At 39.1% G+C, this 23,116-nt stretch overlaps 1 protein-coding gene across 3 annotated transcripts in view; it reads right to left on the reverse strand.

The window, feature by feature from the left end:
- Positions 1-21,575, reverse strand: part of USP54 (ubiquitin specific peptidase 54) — a 56,118-nt gene extending 34,543 nt beyond the window's left edge. For all 3 annotated transcript variants that reach the window (XM_053388002.1, XM_053388003.1, XM_053388001.1), the window contains exons 1-9: positions 21,021-21,575; positions 16,175-16,267; positions 8,906-9,040; positions 6,782-6,895; positions 6,581-6,663; positions 4,418-4,523; positions 3,803-3,949; positions 3,392-3,541; positions 672-840 (exon numbers count right to left, since the gene is read on the reverse strand). In XM_053388002.1, coding sequence (XP_053243977.1) covers positions 672-840; positions 3,392-3,541; positions 3,803-3,949; positions 4,418-4,523; positions 6,581-6,663; positions 6,782-6,895; positions 8,906-9,040; positions 16,175-16,267; positions 21,021-21,167 — 1,144 coding nt within the window. In that variant the 5' untranslated portion in view covers positions 21,168-21,575. The remainder of the gene's footprint in view (positions 1-671; positions 841-3,391; positions 3,542-3,802; positions 3,950-4,417; positions 4,524-6,580; positions 6,664-6,781; positions 6,896-8,905; positions 9,041-16,174; positions 16,268-21,020) is intronic.
- Positions 21,576-23,116: the final 1,541 nt, after the last annotated feature.

A 23,116-nucleotide genomic window follows, 5' to 3' on the forward strand; every position in this document is an offset into this window, starting at 1 on the left:
AGAAAATAGTCCCTCCTTTGTTCCTCAAGAACAGGAATTTAGGGGAAGATTTCCTGCTTCCAAATCAGTTCAGTAGACTTCAAGATGTAACTCAGCAGCAAAATGACAAAAGGGTGAGGATACAAGTAGGTTGCAAAGCTTCACCAAGTGTCGGCAAAAGCGAAAACATCAAACCTACAGTGATTGGCAACTGTGTGAACAGACACTGCTGCAAGACAGGAACTGGGCTCAGATGAAATGTCATCTAAACCCAATCTAACCCTGTGCAATGGTCAATTCCTTGTGGGGAAAAGAACAAGTAAGCAGAAGAATTTAGAGAATCACTTGCCCCTGACTTCTGCCTTGCTCCTCTGCAAGTCCTTGTCAGTTCCCTCTTGTGTTTTTCAGTATGAAATCTAAGCACCTGAGGATTCACCAGAAGGCCACAACTTGCACTGCGGCAGCCTAACAGTAACAAATGATTCCAAGTCCCATTGTAAATTCTGGATTTAAAAAATGGTATTTTATTTGCATACTGAGTTTTGGAGAACACTTCAACACCATCTCTTATCCAGCAGGATTTCTTTGCCACTCCTCTGCTTTGTGATATTTCACCAGGCAAACGCACCATAAATCTTGGGGACTGGCAAAGATACACGCAAAACTCTGAAACTAGAGTGCTCAAAGATTACCTGAGTCTTCACTATCATAGTAGGTCCTGCTATACTGTTGTAGGTCCACCTGTGTGGGAAGGTCCTGCGTGGATACTGGAGTTCCTCTCGGGTCTGCATATAGTAGTAGCAAGGGCTGATAATGACCCTTAATGCACTTGGTCACAACATCTTTCCATTTCGGACCTATCTGAAATTTTTGTAAAAGTTCAAAACACATTAGTGGAGGTTACCTGCATTTAGTTGGAATTACGATAAAATTTAACACACCAGTAGTCAACGGAGATTCACATTGAACTTGGGTTACATTAAAAATAATTCTCTTTTATTTCTTTTGAATGAGTGTTAATGCTTACAGTTGGAGAAAATCACGAAATCTGATTCCCCCCGGCCCCAGCATCCTCTATGTGCAAATGTAATACTCGCTGGAGAGGGATTTGGTTTTTTTGGACGCATCTCCTAAGACAAACCTGAGCAAGAACTTTTAGGCTTTTGGAATTGCCCTCACTGGATATTCTTAAAGGCTATGTGATTTAAAGATTTTAGTGATAATTTGTATTCTCATGAGCACATTTCTTCATGCAGACAAAAAGCTGGTAGTTGAGGACAAGGACAGCATGCAGTAGCCTTTTCACCAGCAGTAGCCAGTGGGAAATTCTGAAATGGACTGTTTCAGCGTAGGGGTGGGGGTAGCTTTTTATATGATGGATTCAAAGCTACATGGATCTGCTTAAAGGCCCAGTCCTCCAGTTTCACCAGCTTAAAGCACCACCTTACCCTCGTGCTTGTGGACCTACTACTCTAAATCTCCTGGTCCCTTGCCAGAATTGCTCAGCCTCCCTCCTTTGCCACCATAATATGATAAAGACATTGGTCTTGGCAGAGAGGCAGGCAGGAATCAAATGTTGATTGACCATTTTGAACTTACATACAAAAGATTTAATGTAGCAATGGAGTAACGTTCTGAGATATAAAATGAGTCGAAAAGCCTTAAAAATGAAAATGATATGCCAAAGGAGTATTTACTGTTGACAAAACCTCTTATTTAAATCTGAGTTGCACATACTTTCAAGATCAAAGTGTTGATGTCCATCAGAATGTACAGAAAAAGATTTGTACAGCATGTAAAATACAAGTAGCATTCTGAATGTTCCAATAACCAGTACTCTGTTTCGTACAGGTGGTGACCATTACGCACATGTCCAATTGATGTGCAGGTCCTTTTGGACCCAGAAGAGAGCAGAATGGGTGGCAGAACAGGGTGGGGCAGGCTTATGTACACTCCGCTGATGCACATGGGGGCCAAGAACGGAACCCCCATGCAAAATGGTCACCACCTGTACTTCACAGACATGCACTGAAGCAAGCACCATAAAATGCATTTTATCCTTACACAGGGATGTTTTTTAAATACAGGTATTTTACGGCAGAGAAAGACAATCAAAAATAAATTAAAGAGGTAAAGTTCCTCTTTTAGGGGTTGTGAATATTCACATTGCAATAGGATGGTTCCTTTTGTTACTTTTTGGCTTTTGACAAGTAGGAACAGAAGATGAGAACCACAGAGAATATCAAAGTGAACTGTATGCTCAAAATGATAGATTTCATGGCAAGTACTTCATCCAGTGCAGCAAGAGAGAAGAACGTCTAATTAGGAAACAGCATGCTTAAATGATGGCATGTTTGCGCTAGCCAACATCTGCTACAGTCTGTTGTATTTCATTTTGCAGAAAGAACAAGAATGGGGAACCAGCTGGGACAGGCCACTGATGGGTGAACTACATAAGCTATTTATGATTCATTCAGCTACAAGCTTTGCAAAAGCCAGCTGTACAGAAACACCTGAGAAGAAGGGAATAAGACATAAAGCTTATAAATTGAAGGGTTCCAACCTGATGCAGGAAGGCAAACAAGTAACCCAAACGTTGCACTCTGAGCAATGCACCAAGTGTCATGATATCAGGCATTGGTGGCTGTGCTGTATACAAGTCCACAGGTATTTGAAATGTAGACACAAGCAGCACTGCCAGCCAGGAACAATTTCAGCAATGGACAATGCAAACGTAGAAAGAAATATCACACAACCAAATATTACATATGCTGCGGGGGTAACATATATCAGAAAGGGCATCCATCGTGTATAGTCAAAAGGAAGGTGTGGTTAAGTAAGCCTCCTATTTTTTCTGCCCCGCTCCATGTTTCTCTGGTACCCTACCCTCACACTCAGCATTCTTTTTCCTTTTTAAGTGATCACATTTCTGTAAAAACCTGCCTTTGCCCTGCACAGCTCTCTAGATATATGGACCAGAACACATATTGCTATAGGGAGGCAGCTCATTTCTGTTTTATTCAAATGATATGTAGTTTCCCTAGAATAATAATCTGTAACCATTCACTACATGGAAAGCCACTGCATGAAGTGATTTAAAATGCCCTCCATATAGCAGCCGTTACTTGAACACCAGCCTCTGCTCTCAAAAATAAAGTGCCTTCCTAGTGAGTGACACTTTTAGAAGCAATAAGCACAGCTTACTTTGCACGTTTCCAGCACGAGATCCCTGGAAATAAACGAAAGCTGTACAAGAACAAGTTGCATGAGGTAAAGCAAGTATGAGCTGAAATGTGAAAACCCATCCTAAAATGATCTAAAAATCTCTAGGAAAAACAAAATAGACCCACATTCTCACAAACACCCAAACGTCTTTACTGAACTTTCAAATAAACAAATCTAATTTTCTTACCTCTTTGACATGAGCATCATCAAAGTACATCCACTTGCGGATCTTTGTTTGGAAGAAGAAGGTAGAGTAATGTTTTCCATAGTAACAGATCATTCCAACCAAATACAGTTCACATTGTTTTGCTCTGTCATCAGTTACTCTGAAGAAAAGCTTTTAAAAAAGGAGAGGAAAAAGCAAAAATTGTATTGTCTTTTGTATGGAAATTACATCTAAAAACTACTGAAAGGTCATTATTATTTTTTCTTTTAAAAAGAAAAGAAAGGAAGTTAACTATTTAGCTCAACCTTAAATCTAGCCCATGCAGTCCATTTGATAGTAAAAAAGAACAAAAATTTAACAGCACTGGCATAAACAAAAACAAAAAACAAAAAAGGAGAAGAGACATATTGCTACAGGATGCAATGGACTTACATCTCCCAGTTTAAGACAGGTGCCCAGGCTGTGAATTACATCCTCAGCCAGATCAGAGTGATCAGAGTCCCACACCAGCCCAATAGTGATGATCTGGGGAGAGTTCATCAGTACACGACGAATGCGAATCTTTTCCCCACAGTTGCTCTGAAAAAAAGAGTAACAAATAAAGTCCCAGGTTAACTAAAACTGGAATTAATGCGGCTTCCTGTTGTTTAGTATCCTCTCAAATCCTGACCTCTTTCCACCCTAAATATATTGCTCTAAGACAGAAAGGGCTTGAAATGTAACTGATTCACAAAGTAAATACGAGTGTACGTGGTGCAGGTTTCCTTGGCTGAAAGCACCCACTGTGAGTTTAAGTAAACTGACAATATGAAACAAGGAGGGAGTCAGAAAACCTCACCCAGTTAGAACATTGACAATATTGACAACTGACAGTCATACACAAACTTGTACAATTTCCATTATGAAACCAGCAATATTTTCTACTATTTCTAGTATGCTGATGAATTAAGACATGGCGGATTCTACAATTAGATACAGGTAGACACAGATTTCAGTAGATACCATTCAGTCTACTGCTTCTATTAAAGGAAAACAGCATATACACACCGGACAGTTTCTCAAGTCCCCCATGGTGCTGGCATTTTGTAGCAGCTCTCCAAACATATCTGGAGTGGGTTTCTCCCGTCTTTCCAGCATGCAAATTGCCTGATTGCTTTAAGTTGAGGGGGAAAATGTATAGAGCAAGAATTAAAAACATTAGACTTTGGTCTGTGATCAATACTTTAATAAAGCGTATGTATCCTAAGATCTGGTGTAGAAGTACAGAGTCTCAGCTTAAAAATCAAACTCACAAGCTGAACAGAAACATGTGCATGGGCAACATATGATTCAGAATCTAATGTGCATCTGACCAATTTTATACCCAACTTTTTGTGTGCATTTCTTGCAATATAATATTTGGATAAAAGCTTCAGAATACACACAGCTTTAGAAAACAAGTTAAGCAAGGAGGATAGATCCTTTCCCCCCAAAGAGCTTACATTTAATGTCGATTGGGAGGAAGACTACAGTAACAGAGAAAGGGAAGTTAGTTACTAATTTGATCAGAAAGGAACTTGTTAGTCATGTAAACATACAGTAACAAGTTCCTCAAGGGTGAATACTTATAACACATTGTTTTAATCATTTTCTTTCCTATATTATGCTGCCTTTTCTAAAATACTCAAAGCCACATTTGTGCCAATTAAAATGCAAAAAAGATCAGATTCTCTACTGCAGCCCCTCAGCTATGGAACAAGCCTCTTCAATAATGATTTTTAGGCAAGTGATTAGTCTTCTTAATTTGCCATGCCTTTGATTTATTTTAAATTCCTACCTGCTTACAGCTTTGTTTTTGTTGCTTGATTTAATGCTCTCTGTTTGTTATATTTTATTTATCATTTTACTGTTACAAAATTGCACACACATAAATCATAAAACATGAGACGACTGACAAAAAAAAAAGGGCCACGGGGGTGTGTGTGTAAAATACTAAACATATTATTTTACGGAACATAATAATGAAGCGATTACAATAAACCAGTTCAATGAATTGTTCAACGAATCAACTTGGAAAACACAGAATAATAGCAGTGAGCTAATGAGCAGTGCCCGCTTGTCTACACCATATTGCAATATAAGTTGTAGGTATTTCTTGTCCACATGTTGTTTAATTTGTATATTTAATCAAATCACACCATGCAGTGTAAAAATTATCTCATTTTCCCTCTGGTTTTCGTATCTTAAAATTTTAATTCTAATTGGCTAAAGCACTTCTTCACGCAATGCACAGTTAAACTATGGAACTCCCTCCCACAGGAGCATAGCTGTCACCTTTTCCCTTTTCTTGCGAGGAATCCTATTCGGAATAAGGGAATTTCCCCTTTAAAAAAGGGAAACGTTGTCAGCTATGCACAGGAGGCAGTGATGGCCACCAACCAAGATGGCTTTTTAAAAGGATTAGACAAATTCCTGGGAGGAGAGAGCTATCTATGGCTATTAGCTCTGCCTCCACAGTTTGAGGCAGCGATGCTTCTGAATACCAGCTGCTGGAAACCACAAGTGGGGAGAGTGCTTAAATCCTGCTTACAAGTTTCCTTGCAAGTCAGTCACTGTGAGAACAGGATGCTGGACGAGATGGGCCTGATCCACCAAGCGCCTATTATAATTTTAGTGCTGTAAAACACAGGGAGGGGCGTCCTCTTGAGAGCCAAAAGGAGGTACAGTGGTACCTCTGGATACGGACGGAATCCGTTCCAGAGCCCCGTTCGCTTCCGGAAGTAAACGTAATACGCGACTGTGCGTCTGCACATGCATGGGTCGCGTTTCGTTGCTTCCGCACATGCGCGTGACGCCATTTTGAGCATCTGCACATGCATGAGCGGCGAAACCCGGAAGTAACGGAGCGTGTTACTTCCGGGTTTCGCCGCTCATGCATGTGCAGATGCTCAAAATGGCGTCACGCGCATGTGCGGAAGCAACCCGAAAATATTCATCCCGAAGCTACTTCAACCCAAGGTATGACTGTATACAAATGCTTTTATAATATAAATAATATAATATAATATAAATAATATAAATAAAAATATCTGAAAAGTATTATTATATCATGAACTGGGGTCCAATTATCAATAATATACATAACATATATGGTATGTTATGTAGATAAGACTCCTGACACAAAGGGAATTTTTTCCCTTTTCTTTTCCATTGCAAAGAACTGAGACTCACCAGAGTGAAGTGGTCGAGATATAATGTACCATCTGGATAAAGGGCAGGGGGTCAGAGGTGGCACCACAACTGGTACAAACACACTAAATCAGAGAAATAAAAACCGTCAGTAGTCAAAACTGAAAACAGTTTCTCATGCACATTTCCACATTTCTATATCACAGGACTGAATTGGTTTGGGATGGATATGTTGTACCATACCTGCTCAAATAGGGTCATTGCAAACTTTTGATGTGAAATGCAATGTGGGGCAGTACAGATATCTTCTTTAGATTCATCTGCAATGTGAAAGTGAATCCGCATTAAGAGGTTTTCCTGCAGCCAGGGAGAGAGGAAATAAAAATAAGAATTATTAAACAATTTCAGAAAGACAAATAATGAAAGGTGACATTTTAGGGTCAGGTGGGATGTACCTTCTAAGTATTCTAAATTTATTTAAGAATTTAGGAGCTTGACAGCTAATGTCAAGAATGAGTTAATGTAACTCAGAAAGCTATCCTGTATTCCATCCATATTGGATGTTACACCAAATCTTCAGGTTTTGCCATTATTAATTTTGACAAATATTCAAATGTCAGTGGTTTGGCTGAAGTACAAAGCAGCATCTAAATAGTGGGTTGACAAAGGGTGACAGGCAGAGCTTAGCTATCTGCTTACTGACCTGGTATAACGTTATTATCTTTTGTTCAGTGATTTCTCAAGTACATATAATATTGGCTTAAGTACTATTGACATACCTTTTAAGGAAAGAAAGTGAAGTAATGAAGTTGTTATAAGGTTTAATTGGGAACCTATTTGCATTAGCCATCCACAACCTTTATGCCAGCCTACCAGCTTGCAATGCTAGCAAATATCACATTTTGTGATGACACAAACTGTATACTGTATTTGTTAGCATTTATAAGCTGGCTTGGCAAGTCTTGAGTTCCTATCCTTTTCCAGTTTTAGCTACAAAACATTACAAGTGGGTTTTATATAACCAGTTATAACATATCCTTTTACTATTGTGAGTATGGGTACGCAATATGGAAGTGACTGCCAATTAATATTACTTCCCCCTTTTCATCAGCAGATATAGAAAGGCAACTTCACAAACCAAGCCAAAATCACAGGGAAACAGGAGCCATATCAACTAAGATTTCCCAGTTCAATTAAGTCTGGATAAAGGTAAAGGTAAAGGTACCCTGCCCGTACAGGCCAGTCTTGACAGACTCTAGGGTTGTGCGCTCATCTCACTCTAGAGGCCGGGAGCCAGCGCTGTCCGCAGACACTTCCGGGTCACGTGGCCAGCGTGACAAGCTGCATCTGGCGAGCCAGCGCAGCACACAGAACGCCGTTTACCTTCCCGCTAGTAAGCGGTACCTATTTATCTACTTGCACCCGAGGGTGCTTTCGAACTGCTAGGTTGGCAGGCGCTGGGACCGAACGACGGGAGCGCACCCCACCGCGGGGATTCGAACCGCCAACCTTTTGATCGGCAAGTCCTAGGCGCTGAGGCTTTAACCCACAGTGCCACCCGCGTCTGGATACCATGCACCAAAAGCCCGAGAAAACACAGATACGCAAAACACTGACATTCCAAACAGAATAAATACTGTACCTCAAAACTTTAACTAGTTATAGGGGTGTGTGTTTTTTAAGAAAATGGTAAATATATGGCAGGTGTTAGTGGCAAGAATCATCTAAAATAGCAAAATAAGGGAGCAGATGCAACCCACTAGGCACCAAGCAGAGACATTAAATTATGCCAGATATAACATTTTCTCTTCCTGGTAAAATTAACACAGTGACTTGGCCAGTACTATCACAACAGTGTCTCTGAATTCAAGAAAGATCACTCTCTTAACAGCTGGCATGATTGTTTCTAGAACAATGGACGTTTGAAGGATCCATGTAAGAGATTCTTCAAAGATCTGAAATTTTAAAATTCTGCTTCTACTTAAGCAGTGGGAGGCGGGGGGAGAGTGAAGGCTAAACTATATTCTTAGTAGAATTTAATGCTATCGTTATTTAAGCCCAAAACTGTGGCTTTTCTCAGTCTTTTTCACAAACACACAGCTGTTTAGATAGGTTAAAATAGTTAAATTCGCCTGCTTTTGCAACAGTATTATCTTCACTATTACACGGTATCGCCTACCTAAGTGTCTCACTAGAAGCAGCTCAGGGTTCCTCACTACCACCTCTGCTGTAAAATACTTATTATTAATATGAAAGACCACTTCCCATTTTGAGAATATAGGGATTTTATCTGCTAGTTTGTGCTTAGCAAGGCAAGGCATTCTTTCCTGCAAGAATTTTCAGCTATTCCACAGAAGTCATACTCACAAAGCATTCGGCAGCATCATCCATGATGCCCAACTGGAAACGCTGTTCATCTTGAAAAGTCTTTGCAAGAGCACTACGAAGTGCATCAGATGGCAACACTTTCTCACTGCTGCACTGAAACTGGTTAAAGATACCCTAGGATAGGAGGAAAGTTAAAGGTCAACTTTTACATAAACTCACATTATTTCTTCGGGACAGACACAACGTCTTAAATGAGTGTACATTTACACAAAGTGAATCCAGGTTACCAGTATCTGTCATGTTATCATGTCATATATGAAAACCTTGATACTAACTGCAGACTCACACTTTCACTCTTTTCCTGCTTTTGGCATCTTAGCCACATGTTTTACTTTTATCCTATTTTTGGTTCACATGCTCGTGCTAAATTAGTGTTTACTAGACTGCACCAGCATACCATCCCCAAATCCAGACATCAGAGATAACTGCCAAGGATGTTACTGCACAAAACATTTTGCATGTATTTTTGTTAACAACCCTATAAACAACCAGGCTTCAATGTTCTTAAGATACGGCAAACAGGTGGTCGTTTATAGGTTCCTGACTTGCCTGTAATAGTAGGCATCTGACTGGCATAACAAAAGACATCAGCATCTGAAACACATGTAGGGGATTTGACTATTTTAGTTTGACTGCACCTCCTTGCACTGGACTCCATTCTGCTGCAAAGAGTTCCAACAACCAGGAGAAAATTTTCAGGTGTGCAAGGGGATGCAACAGGAAAGGCACTTAAAAAGCCCCAATGTCAAAATGCAAATTGCAGTCCTTAGTTAGTACCCAACGGCAACTATTCTAAACATTCATATTATCAATAAATTGTCATGGGGAAAACATCTGCAAATATAGCTTTAGCAAAATTGGACTTAAGAATAAATACGTAGAAAATCCATTTTTATTCTAAAAACAATCCTGTGAGGCAAGTTAGGCTGACAGATTGTGTCTAGTTGAACAAGCTTCATGGTGGAGTGATTTGAGACTGAGCTTCTCCAATCCTAGTTTGGCACTATAACTACTACACCCCAGACATGTATGACTTACAGTCTTAGACCCACTTGTTTACTGATTGCTGGTACTTTGATACATTTTTTGTCTCAAATGCTTTAAATTATTCTATCCATTTTAGCCCTGGTATAGTCCTTTTAAAAATGTTTTGCTATTAAAAGCAACCCCATTTGCTTTCATCTACGGCTAGAAATATTCCAATCCACTTTCCATTACAACTAACTCAAAGCTTCTTAGTGTTAGTGACCTTAGGGACACTGTCTTCTTCCAGTCTGCAATAATTTCTACTTTTCTAAATGAGCAATTAACTTCCTATGATGCTAACGGGCTTCTAACCGTAACACTAATGAAATCTTGTGGAGGACCGTCTCCTAAGCATCACAAAATCTTCCTAGCTGGCAAAAATCAGTTTCAACATTTTGTGCAATGGAGTATGCACAAAATGCAATGGAGTATTTTGAGCTCTTTGGAGAAAGGACAGGGAACAAACACAATAAAAAGCATAAATAAAAAAAATCATGTTATCACATACCTCCTTTGATCTATTTTTGCCATAAGATTTCAAATTCCCAATCAGTATTTCAACTTAAAATCTCAGTCATAAAGTATGAGCCAATGTGGTTGTGGAGAAAGTTTTGATGGATAGGCAGGTGGGAGCTCAGGAGCTCCTCCATCTGCCTCATGACTGCCTGGGGGCTGGAGGGATCAGCATAGCTAGCTGCTGGGGTGCCCCCCTGCAGTTCACCTGGGGAGAAGGCCCTTGCAACACCCCTCCAGGGCTTAAAGCTAGCAGGAGCCATGGGGCCCGGCTTAGCTTTGAACGCTCCAGATGGTGTGGTGTCAAGAGCAGAGGAAGCAGGCACGTGAGTGCAAGAAAGGTCAAGAATTTGAGAGAATAGGGAGTACTTGAGAGACAGGGACTGAAAGCTACCATGAGGAGAGACTGGGAGCAAACTGGAACAAAAGGCTCAGCTAGAAGTCCTTTGCAAGAAGGACCAGGATTAGAAATTGCAGTTTTGAGAAACTAAAAGATAAAGTGCGAGACTGCCTTCATTATTATCAAATAAGGGAGGCTTACAATCTGGACAAAAAAATTGGCTTCCAGGTGGAAAAATCAGAATTGGAAACAGAACTATTAGACCCCAAAACTAAGATACTATCAAGAATGTATAACTTGCTGTTGAAATGGAATACTCAGGATGAAACAGTTAAATCTGCTATGATTAAATGGGCACAAGATGTTGGACATAACATTATATTTGCTGACTGGGAACAGTTGTGGACCACAGGTATAAAATTCACGGCATGTAATGCCTTAAGAGAGAATATCATGAAAATGATATACAGGTGGTACATGACACCAGTCAAGCTTGCAAGAATCTACCATTTGCCCGATAATAAATGTTGGAAATGTAAAGATAATGAAGGCACATTCTTTCACCTTTGGTGGACGTGCCCAAGGATTAAGGCTTTCTGGGAGATGATATATAATGAAATGAAAAAGGTATTTAAATATACCTTCTTGAAGAAACCAGAGGCCTTTCTCCTGGGCATGGTCGGCCAATTGGTGTTAAAGAAGGATAGAACTTTCTTTATGTACGCTACAACAGCAGCAAGAATACTCATTAAAAAGTACTGGAAGACACAAGATCTACCCACCCTGGAAGAATGGCAGATGAAAGTGATAGACTATATGGAATTGGCAGAAATGACTGGCAGAATCCGAGACCAGGGAGAAGAGTCGGTGAAAGAAGATTGGAAGAAATTTAAAGATTATCTACAGAAACACTGTAAAATTAATGAATGTCAAAATGATGTCGGAATGAAATGAAGCAGTTTTAGCAACAATGTTAAAAAGGAATATGTAAAAAAAGGATTGTTAATAGATGAAAATATAAAGTTATAATATGTTAAGATAAAGAATTAAGATAAAAACAAAGAGGGAAAGGATTTGCTGAATTAACCATTCGAAATGGAATACAAAAAAGGGAGGTGTGAGGAGGTCAGGGAAACAAGTAAATGAAAGGCAAGACATGGAAAGATGGATTTATTTTTAATTGTTTTTTTCTTCTGTTTTTTGTATTTTTTATTTTCTTTTTTCTATTTTCTTATTACTTTTGTAACTTCTTTTGAAATTTTAATAAAATATCATTTTTTAAAAAAAAGAAGGACCAGGATTAGAAGCTTTTAATGGCAAGGGAAAGGGCAGGAAGAAACTGAAAGGGGCTTCGTAAGCCTGGATTCTAAGCTATAAGCTCAGTGGGAAGTTTTTCATTTGGGAGTAAAAGGTAACTTGGAACCTGTAAGGAAGATTAATAAGATTGTTTATTTGTAAGAATCCTGGATCCTGATTTAAGTTTTGTAAATTGTTTAGCACTGATTGAAATGGTTCATTTTCATGTTTTCCTTTAAAATTAATAAAAATCATTTTAAAACAATGAGGTAGGCTTTATGCCTTCAAGAGTAAAAACTTTAGTTTTGGGGTGAAGGGTGAAAATCTACCAGCGTGTGCTTATCAAAACAATATACTCTGGCTTCTCCTCAGATCGCATCAAATCAATATCGTGTAGATTTATCTATACAATATCATGTAGATTTATATATATATATATTCAATACGAGGGAGAAGGCTCCAACGTTTTGTTCAAGCTCCTTGAATAAAATATTAACTTCCATCCAGCGATCTTTAATTTTTTTTCAAACGGAAATAAAACCACCAGTAAGCATTATTAGAATTAGACATCCTAAGAGTTATTTTCTGGTTCCATTTTCCTAATCCTAATTCTATTTTCAAAATTAAGCACAATCTGTTAGGACCTTTAATTTCCATTTTTATGTGTAATGGGAGCTTTTCTGAATACAAATCATGAGTCATGCCACCTTTAGTCAGTCTTTTTTAATAAAGAATTTTCATGGGTGAGGAAGGAGCTTAAAAAGGCACTTTTCAACATTCATTTAAAAAATCTAATTCTACAAGAAAGCAATACTACGATCATTGTATTTGCAGTCCAATGAAATTTCCCTATTAGCCTTTAGGGCTGCCTGTTTACTAATATGGAGCAAGCCTTGCTTCTAGAAGGGCAGGGAATTTGCACACTAGACAACTTCTGGGCTCCTTTAGGAAGAACAGTGAGTTCGGGGGCTGCAGGGGCACCCCAGGGCATTTTCCAACAAGAAATATAATAAATAATAAATACTTAAAGTGTAGATTAGGAAAAAGGAGGCTTGGCAAGAGACTAAAGGAAAGCAGAGAGTATCATCTTAAAAGAGGCATTCACCCTTCTTTCACACACCTACTTTCCTAAAATGACACTTGTGTATGACCTAAAAAGCAAGGAAAATATACTTCTTGCTGAAGAAATATTGTTTTTACCTTTGTGCAAATTTAATCAATAGATTAACAATTATTTAAACTGCTGTCAACAAAAATCTGCTACCAAAATAGGAGGAAATAATTTTTTCTTGGACCCAGCAACATTGCCCCAGAGTGATAGTAGACTACTTAATAACTAATGGCTAATGATAAAAAATAAGAAAGGTAATGATACACAACAATCATTTTCCTTGCCTTTTCTCAAGACAAATGTTTCTACTAACACTGCTGCAGATGATAGCAACTGGGGTGTGAATGAGAGACAGAGGGGAAAAAATGTTAAGCCTTAATAATGTTAAGAATTTAGGGGTGCAAGGCAGCCTATTGCCATGATTTAATTAAGGTTTGGGGTGGCAAAAGCTACCATATTTTTCCAGGTATAACCTGACCCCATGTATAAAATGACCCCTATTTTGGGAGGCCAAAATTAAGAAATTTAAAAATTAAGGAAGTTGTTGAGCTTTCTTTGGGAAATTGCAAAAATAGTTGTTGAGCTTCTTTTTGCAAGCAGCTTCAGCCTTCAATTACTTAACTTACTAACCCATGTATAAGACAACCCCCCAATTTCAGAAAAAAAAGGTCGTCTTGCACATGGAAAAATACGGTAGTTTCCCGGTATGAAGTGATAGCTAGACTCATGCATTTAAGTGTGCAATTAAGCTAAGCATCAAAAGCCAATTAAGTGAGGAGGTGACTTGAGGTGTTTAATTAAGCTTGTGTTAAAAACTGAGTCATACTATCTAGGGGTTAAAACCTAAGGAAGCATAGTGTGTATTCTAGGCACACTTCCTGGGTTGTGTACAGGATATTGTAATACTAGTCAATCAACAAGTGTTAATGAAGTAAAGCAAAAATAGTCTGGGGGATTAACCATTAGGAGTTCAAAGCCTCAAAAGAAATAGGTGTTAGAGTGCAAATGAATGGAGTCTTCCCTCCCTTTATAGACAAAGAGGGCTTAGTTCAGGGAAAGGATGTAACCAGGAAGCAGAGAGGAACAGTTAAGCTGGGATGTGCCATGCAGAACAAGAGAGGCTGCAGAGAAAAGATCCTGATGCTGCGACTATGGAGTAAGCTGGCACTCTTTGAGCTGCTGCTGTGAGCCCCTCCAATGAAAGCTTCAGGTTGCATATACGTGTAAATAAACCATATATCATAAAGACACTATAGCCTCTGTTGTGCCTAATTTTGCAAAGGAAACACATACCCTGGCTAAGCGCCAAGACCCTTGGAATCATGTGCACCGCTTGAGACAGATTTGGGTGGCCTGTAACAATACACCCTTTGACTGAAGGAGAGAATGCCTACTAATGCAGTCATACATCCAGGTATGTATATCGTTCCTTAAAATAATGTGTGTGTTTATCCTGCTCCATAAATGAGAAGAATGTGTGTAAGTCTGCCTTAATGACATGTGTGTTTCCGTGTATGTATCTTAGTGAATGAATGTATGATTACACACAGAACAGGAAACTTGTGGCTCTCCAGACACTCTTGGGCTACAGCTTCTCAGGGCTGTGGGTTTGAGCCCCACATGGGGCAAAAGAGTCCCGCATCACGGGGGTTGTACTAGATGATCCCCGTGGTCCCTTCAACTCTATGATTCTATGAAAACTCCAACCATCTTTAGCCACTGGTCATTCTGGATGGGAGTTGGGAGTCTAACAACATCTGAAGGGCCACAGGTTCCCCAATCCTGGAACAGAGGGAGTGTCTAGCCTAACAAGAGGACATTTTGAAAGAACAAGTTGGCAGTGGTGCCAGGAGTCTCAGAAACCAGAACACAGCTTTAGCAATGTAAGTAGATCTGTACAGATGTACATAATTTATTTTGCTTGCTCAATATGGACTTACCTACTAAAATTAGAACAGTACATTTCTTGTCCCTAATGTCAGTCCAAACACTGTGTGTCTCAGCTTTCACCTCAGAAAACACCCGTTCTGCCCAGAAAGTTAATTCTTCCTGCTTTTGTTACATATGAAAAACTTCTAATACAGAAGCTCTAGCAGAATGTACAAATCAATGCTGCATTCTTCTCCACCAACAACAAAACACCCTCTGTCCTACATCCTGGCACTACAATCCCTGGAAGGCAAACAAACTCTTTGTGGCATGCTTAGTACCACAGACCAATCCCCCCCCTTGCCTGAGCAGAGATAAACAAACTCCAAACCAAAGTCATACATTAGATGAATAAAGAAAGCAAGGACTGTGCACAGCAGACATCAAAATGAATAATAGATCAGAAAATTGTTCTAGTGTCAAGGCAGCACTTCTGCATCCTACAGTCACTAAGACAGCTGGCCTGAAAGCAAGTAGGAGCCTTGATCCACGCATCACTACCACTCACAGTTGTTTTCCCAAGGCAGAGGTTTAAGATTGCAGCTCAGATTATGAAAGCTACAATAGGAGCACGTCTTATTTTGATATGAGCAGGTATGACAGGTTCTGAACGACGACACTCAATGTAGACGAAAGCATATGAGCAGTAAGACACAAATTAACTCTTGCAGAATGTGAATTTATATTCACACGAATGGAAAAATCACAGTGAGGAATTTCTTGCTAGAGAAACCTGAGTTATAGTCCATAAATTGAAGCACTTCACAAAGTTCTATCTCATGGCTTCACTTCAGTGTGACCAAAGTATAGCTTGAAAGTAAAGCAAGGCCCATACCTTGAAATACTGCTACAACATTACTATGACTTTTGTTGTTTAAATCTCATTTTGTATGATTGTTTATCTATCAGTCATGAGCTTCTCTGAGCTCCTGACTGGAGGAAGGGCAGGATAAGAATCTTCAATGAATGAAGATGCAGCTAATATGCACTTACTTTTTCATCTAAATCTGAACTGAACTGACAAATTACTCACTTTGAGAGCACAAAATATACAGGAATCTCCCATACACTTGTGCGTTGTAAGTTGTCGAAAACTACGTCGAAATATATCCAGATGCCAGAGAACCTGTAAAGCAAAGAAGAAGAATGTGATTTTTAATTTATCCATTTCAGAATGTCTTAGATAAGAATCTCTGGCTAAAATTAGACAGATAATAAATTCATCAGCAGCATTTATCCTTTGGGATAAATCTAATCTGGAGATTAGCATTTTTTTAACCTTATCTATTTCTATCCCAATGTTTGAGTTAGTATCATAGAATCATAGAATTGTAGAGTTTGAAGGGACCATGTGGGTCATCTAGTCCAACCCCCTGCAATGCAGGAATCTTTTGCCCAACATGGGGCTCAAACCCACGATCCTGAGATTGAGAGCCTCATGCTCTACCAGTCAATTTATCCCAGAGAATAAAAATTAAGAGAGTAAAAGATAAAAGGGGGTAAGATCCAGGATTGAAAGAGGTATGCTTTATCAGAATAAACTAGGTGATATGAGTATTCCTAATATATTTCAAACACATACATTATTCAGCCACTTTATTTATATGAGCCTTTTGCCCACTTGTTCTGTCCTCAAGCCTTTTCTAATCTCTTTTAAGCAGGTCACAGTAAGTTACAGAGTTTTTAATTAACCATAGTTTCCCATTTCATGAGAACGAGGAAACTATGGTTACGAAATGCATAACAAACCATGGCTTGAATTTGCTGTAAAATCCTGGTTTCTTCCAAACCTAGTAACCATAGTTTCCCAGTTTGGAAAGGAGAAGGAATCAGTGCCTTTTAGTTTCTTTTTAGTAAAGAAAACTAAGGTGTGATACGATAGAGTTGTATAAAATTATGCATGATGTGGGAAAAGCAATTAGACCAGTTCAGAGAGTATGGATCTACCACTGGCTACTAGTTTTGGCAGCAATGGAGCTGCAGCAAAATACTACATTATATATCCAGCCACTATTAGGAGTGTTCCTCTTCATGGTTCCAGCCAGCATGCAACAGGGAGTTTGTAGAGCTTTTTGAAGTTGGCACCTTTCCCCCACCCCCATCACCCTCTTAAAACCTTCTTCCTCCACCCAGTGCTACAAAGTGCTACCCATTTACACAGGGTTACGTTCCAGGCCCTGAGTGCATAAGTGAAATGTAAGTACGTGGGTAGCACTCATGTTGAGTCCTTATGGCTCACAAGGAGACCACCCCTGGAGACCAAAGAGGATGCCCTCTTTGAGCTTTGGGGCGGGTCTTCTCTTGAGCTGGACACACAGTGGGCCTTTGTTAAGGCTCTTCAGCTGACATGCGGGAAAAGTGCATGTCAGGTGTTAGGTAGGGAGGCTGAACAGCCTCAACAAAGCCCCACTGCACCTCTGGCTTGTGTGGAGATGCTCTCCAAAGCCTGAACGGATGTCCTCTTCAGGCTCTGGGGAGGGTCTCCCCACAAACCACTTCTGAGTTCCCAGCACTACATGTATGCATGGTCACGCACAAGTGGGGAGTTGCCTGTATATCAGCTATCAGTGTGGGTATATATTTATTTATGTGTGTGTGTGTGTGTGTGTGTGTGTGTGTGTTTAACTCCGGCTTATACCCCCCACAGAGCCAATGCTCAAGTATGTCAACTTTCCCTCTCTTCCTTCATTCTCTGTTTTTAACTGATACCTTCGACTTCCATGGCTCAACTGTCCTAAACCACAAACTTAATTGCTAGACTCATAGTCTTAGTCTGCCTGACTTTTTTCCTTTACTGTTTTTCTCTCTCCCCAGATGGAAATGAGAGTTGCCTATAGAAAATAATGAAAAAATCCAGGATTTTAGAGGAGATGTAATTGCCAGCAGCATGTTCTTTCTCCACCTCCAGCCCAGAACAAAGTAGCAGCAAAGGCAGAAGTTAATCCCAGAAGCTTTTCTCCAAACAATTATATGGATTATATTCTTATATTCTTATATTTATGCTCACAACATTCCATAGGTCATGGAAGCTCAGGTTTCTTTCTTTCTTTTTCTTTTAGTGTACAAACTTATACTTCCGCTTGCTGGGAGTCCCAAAGTGGCCCCATTTTGTTTCAAAATTGCTAGAAAGTTCACTATCAAAATGATGTTATTTTTAATATATTTAAATGCTAATTTGATTGTGTGAAAGTTCAATAACAATGCAAGGTATTAAAGCCTGGACAATGTCTTCTTCATCTTCTTTTAATTAAAAAGCTTTAGTTATTGTCTGGATCTGAATTTCTTTACCAAGATAGTCAAATGTTTAATGGCTCAATAAATTCTTTTTTATATTGAAGCATGCCATAATATTGGATCTGGGGAGCAATTCAAATTAGGGTGGTCATATTGTATTTTATATAGGCTAGCATTATCTGCAGTAAGGGATAATCCTAAAAAAAAAAATATGGCTCTTAAAATAATAACTTTAATAAACTAATTTTATGAGCATGCACAAGAATGCTCCATTATACCAAGTCACAATACTGGTCCATTTAGCTCAGTATTGTCTACACTGCTTGGCAATGGATCTCCACGGTTTCTGATTGGCATCTCTAGATAGGACTAGTAAAGAAGACCATGTTGGGCAAAAGATTCCTGCATTGCAGAGGTTGGGCTAGATGACCCACATGGTCCCTTCCACCTCTGCAATTCTGTGATACTAACTCAAACATTGGGATAGAGATAGATAAGGTTAAGAAAAATGGGACCTTCTTCATACAAGGCAGTTATGCTCTAACATTGAGCTACAGCCCTTCATAGCATCTAACCAATAAAGACATAGGTAGGCAAACTAAGGCCTGGGGGCTGGATCTGGCCCAATCGCCTTCTAAATCCGGCCCACAGACGGTCCGGGAATCAACGTGTTTTTACATGAGTAGAATGTGTCCTTTTATTTAAAATGCATCTCTGGGTTATTTGTGGGGCCTGCCTGGTGTTTTTACATGAGTAAAATGTGTCCTTTTATTTAAAATGCATTTCTGGGTTGTTTGTGGGGCATAGGAATTCGTTCATCCCCCCCCCCAAAAAATCATCCGGCCCCCCACAAGGTCTGAGGGACAGTGGACTGGCCCCCTGCTGAAGAAGTTTACTGACCCCTGAATTAAGGGCTTTTATCATTTCACTGACTAAGCAGAAGATTAAAGTTCTCTCTGCAGTTTATAACATAATATTGGTTCTATATTTTGGATATGACCAAATTCTAGGTCTGGTATAAGTTCTAACTACTAAAGTTGTAGTTTATCTCCTGTTCACTGCCAGCTTACTGTTAGAAGTAATTTTCATATTTAAAAGATAGAAAACCTAAATATAACTATTTAAAAATGCAGCTTGATGTCCTGGATGTTTGCAGATAAAGCAACAGAAGTACAATGAGTGCCTCTTAATATGAGACAGTAAACCAACACTTCCTCTTCTAGCTTTTCCTCTGGTCTATTGATCAAGGACCATGGGCATAGCCTGTGGACTGGGGGGCACTTGCCCCCCCCATCAAGTAAATAAATTAAAATACTTAACTGACCATTTCTGTCACAGATAGATCAGTTCTCCCCCCGCCCCCAACATAAATCCTGGCTATGCCCATGTCAAGGACCTAGTTTTAAATAGGGTTGATCATATTTTCCAGGTGAAACCATTTCAGGTCCACTACTAAATAAAGTTTCCTCAGTTTCAAAGTGGCAACCATGCAAAAAATAAAAATGGGCTGCCTCAATAAAAATAAGCAGATACATGTCCAGCTTCAGAGCAACTCCATTTAAGACAGAGCTAGACACAGATATACTCCAAAACCCTGCGGTTTTACTATCAATGTCATTGAGTGAACCATCATGTGTATCCATAACACTGCCTGGAACTACTTGCTCAACAGTTTTCCATGCCTCTCTTAGTAAGGGAAAATCAAAAGTGATATGCCACTATCCATAGAACTAAAGCAGCCAATAACAATAATCACAGCTGCACAAAAATATTTCTGCGTATTTCTGTCGCTAATCAAAAAGAATATGTCTTGCTCTCATAAAACTTAGTAATTCTATTGGTTACCCTGTACTAGTACCAACGATCTCTGGTGTAAACAAAATCAGATGTATGTCTATCCTGGCTTTATTACCAAAGTTTCATAGTCCTGAGCAATTAGATCAAATGCTTTAGCAAATCTTTTCATAAAATTAGAATAATAGGTACCACTTAAACTTATTCTAAACATACTGTGTAATTAATCCAAAGGACTATTATAAATAATTGTCACAAGCTAATGGGGCATTTCCTGACATTATTACATTCCAATTAATGCTTGCTAAAAAAAATATTATTATTACTATTACACAATTTATATATTATGCACCCTACACCAGCAGGCCCTACTGTGGGTTACAACCATTTCAAAATTCAGAATTAAAAGCAGTGAAAACATACTACATTTACAAGAACAGGGTGTGCCCAGGCCATTTATTCCCAAGCACAACTTTCACATGGGAGCCAATTTGAAAAGCCTACATAAAGATTGTGCAATAGAGTCTCACCTCAACCCAGTGTCAAACCACTGCTAACAGCCTTGCAATTGTATGTGATTTCGAAGTAACATTTGTTACCACTCTAAAATACTTTTTAACCTCATAAAATAATTAAATGAATTTATACAAATCCAAGACAAGAAACAATAATTGTACCAGTGACTGGTACCTGAATTAAGAGGAAATAAATTCATAGAAGGGTTTGATAGTTTTTACGTTGTTGCTTTGCTGTTTAGATGTTCTCACAGAAGCACCATAATCCATAGCACAAAAAAATTAAGAGAAAAACTATGTATAAAAGATAGGCACACATTCTTTTAGATTTCTTACCTGTAATGCACTATTCAAGAAACAGCTGTTCTGTCCAGGCTCATTGCTGAGACCTTTACTAGGTGCTATAGATGTTGTATTACGTGGAGTGAACATTCCTTGCACAGTACCCCGTCCCACCGAAAAATAATTCCTCTTCCAAGACATCTTTCACACTTCAGTCTTTATCACATGGAAGGTTTTATACCTGCATGTTATGTACGCAAAGTCCTTTCCTTGATTCAAAATCAGAAGTAGCTTGCATAACACCAAAACTAAACTCTGTCTCCAGATTTCTCATTTGTATTGCATCAAGGTATAGTAAACCATAATTTTCTTCAAATGCTGCTAATTTTGCTATATAAAACTACAGTCCATGTAGAGAAACACCTGTCATAACAGCTGAAAAGATGAAAAGCAAACTAAAAGAAGTCATAGTCTTTCAAGGAGTGTTGTGATTATGTGCCATCCTTTAGTATAAAAATAATAATTCAGGTAACACTTTGAAAATAATAAAATTGCAAGTGTTCAAAATGGATACAAAACAAGCAAAAACGAAAACAACTTCCCTTTCTCTCAAATTGATGAGCCAAATCCAACAGAGAAAAGATCCAGTAAAGAAAAAACAACCCCCTCACTGCTTCTTGTCAGTAGTTTCTTGCTAGAATACTGATTCAGGCAAACTGGCTCTTTAGAAGCTGAGCAAAGGAGAGATTCAAGAATAATGTTCTTTAATCCGAGCAGAAAAAGGTCTTCCTGAAGTTCTTTTAACGTCCTGCGTAGAACTTGAGCAGTTTCTTCTAGTGTTCCTTCTCTTGCAAATGGAATGCCTAGCTGTGCCAGAGAGAGAGAGGAGAGAGAGAAAAATAATCAAAGGCTTGCATCACTTAATTACTCACTTGGTTTTGTTCTCTTCTGCCAAGATTAGCATTGCCTCACCTCCTACCAGAAACTCGGGACCAGAGTCAAAACAAAGCAAAACAAAATCCCAACCAGAATCTAACCATTGCAGCTAAGAAGCATTACCATGGTCAGGTTTAGAGATACTCCTAGAACAGAAAACTTGCATATTTTAAGACATTACACATAGCTTTATATGATGAGACTATAACAGGCATAGACAAACTCCGGCCCTCCAGATGTTTTGAGGCTACAATTCCTATCATCCCTGACCACTGGTCCTGTTAGCTAGGGATGGTGGGAATTGTAGTTCCAAAACATCTGGAAGGCCGGAGTTTGCCTATGGCTGGGCTATAGTATCTCTTGCTACACACATGCTCAAAGAAATCTCAAAGTAGCCAGTTATTTACCTAGCTCTATTCTGGATAAATAATTACAAATGATAGTTTTCTATTCAGTATTATAGATATGGTTCCTAAATCACTGTTGAACATGGAAGAGATGGCAGACAGAAAATTCAGTTCATTATGATGAAGATTAAGATTCTTTCAAAGGTTTATTTTTTTATTTCCCAGTGTCGCTTGTTACCTAGATGTTTTTAATTCAGGCAGCGCATTCTTCCAGATGTGCAAAAAATCAGCAAATAAAAGCGAAAAACCCATGAAGAAAATAATCTGTTTGCGGAACTAAACGGTGGAGGTGTAGAGAGGAGAGAAAACTTCCTCCCTGTTAGGGAATTCTTAATTCAAGCAGGATAAACAGCCAGAACACTTGGGATATCAGCTTGCAATAGGGTTATACCGCAGCAGAGAGGCCAAGCTATGGACAACCTACAGCTGTTTACCACTACTGTCTCATGTCTTGGCTTACACATGTGAGTGAGCACCTGAACTACACACTAAGAGGAGAGTTCTACTATAAAGTCTCTTGCTGTTCACATGGGTGTGTGTATGTTAAAAAGCCTTCTGCCAGTGTCTTACTTTCTGTTGATACAGGATAAAAGTGTTGGTAGAACAAAATGGTGTGTCCATTAGTTTTTCAGATGGGGACTATTGTTGGGGACCAAATGAAAAGCATTTGGAGACTGCCTTTGCTTCCCGGACCTCCATTATATACCATGTTTCTTATTAGAATATAATGAACACAGTCCAGAAAAAATACAAATGTGTGTTCCAATGCAAGCTTCAGTCATCCTAATGGGTATTTTGCTCTTTCAT

Source organism: Podarcis raffonei, chromosome 5 (genome assembly GCF_027172205.1).
Source record: "Podarcis raffonei isolate rPodRaf1 chromosome 5, rPodRaf1.pri, whole genome shotgun sequence".
NCBI lineage: Eukaryota > Metazoa > Chordata > Lepidosauria > Squamata > Lacertidae > Podarcis > Podarcis raffonei.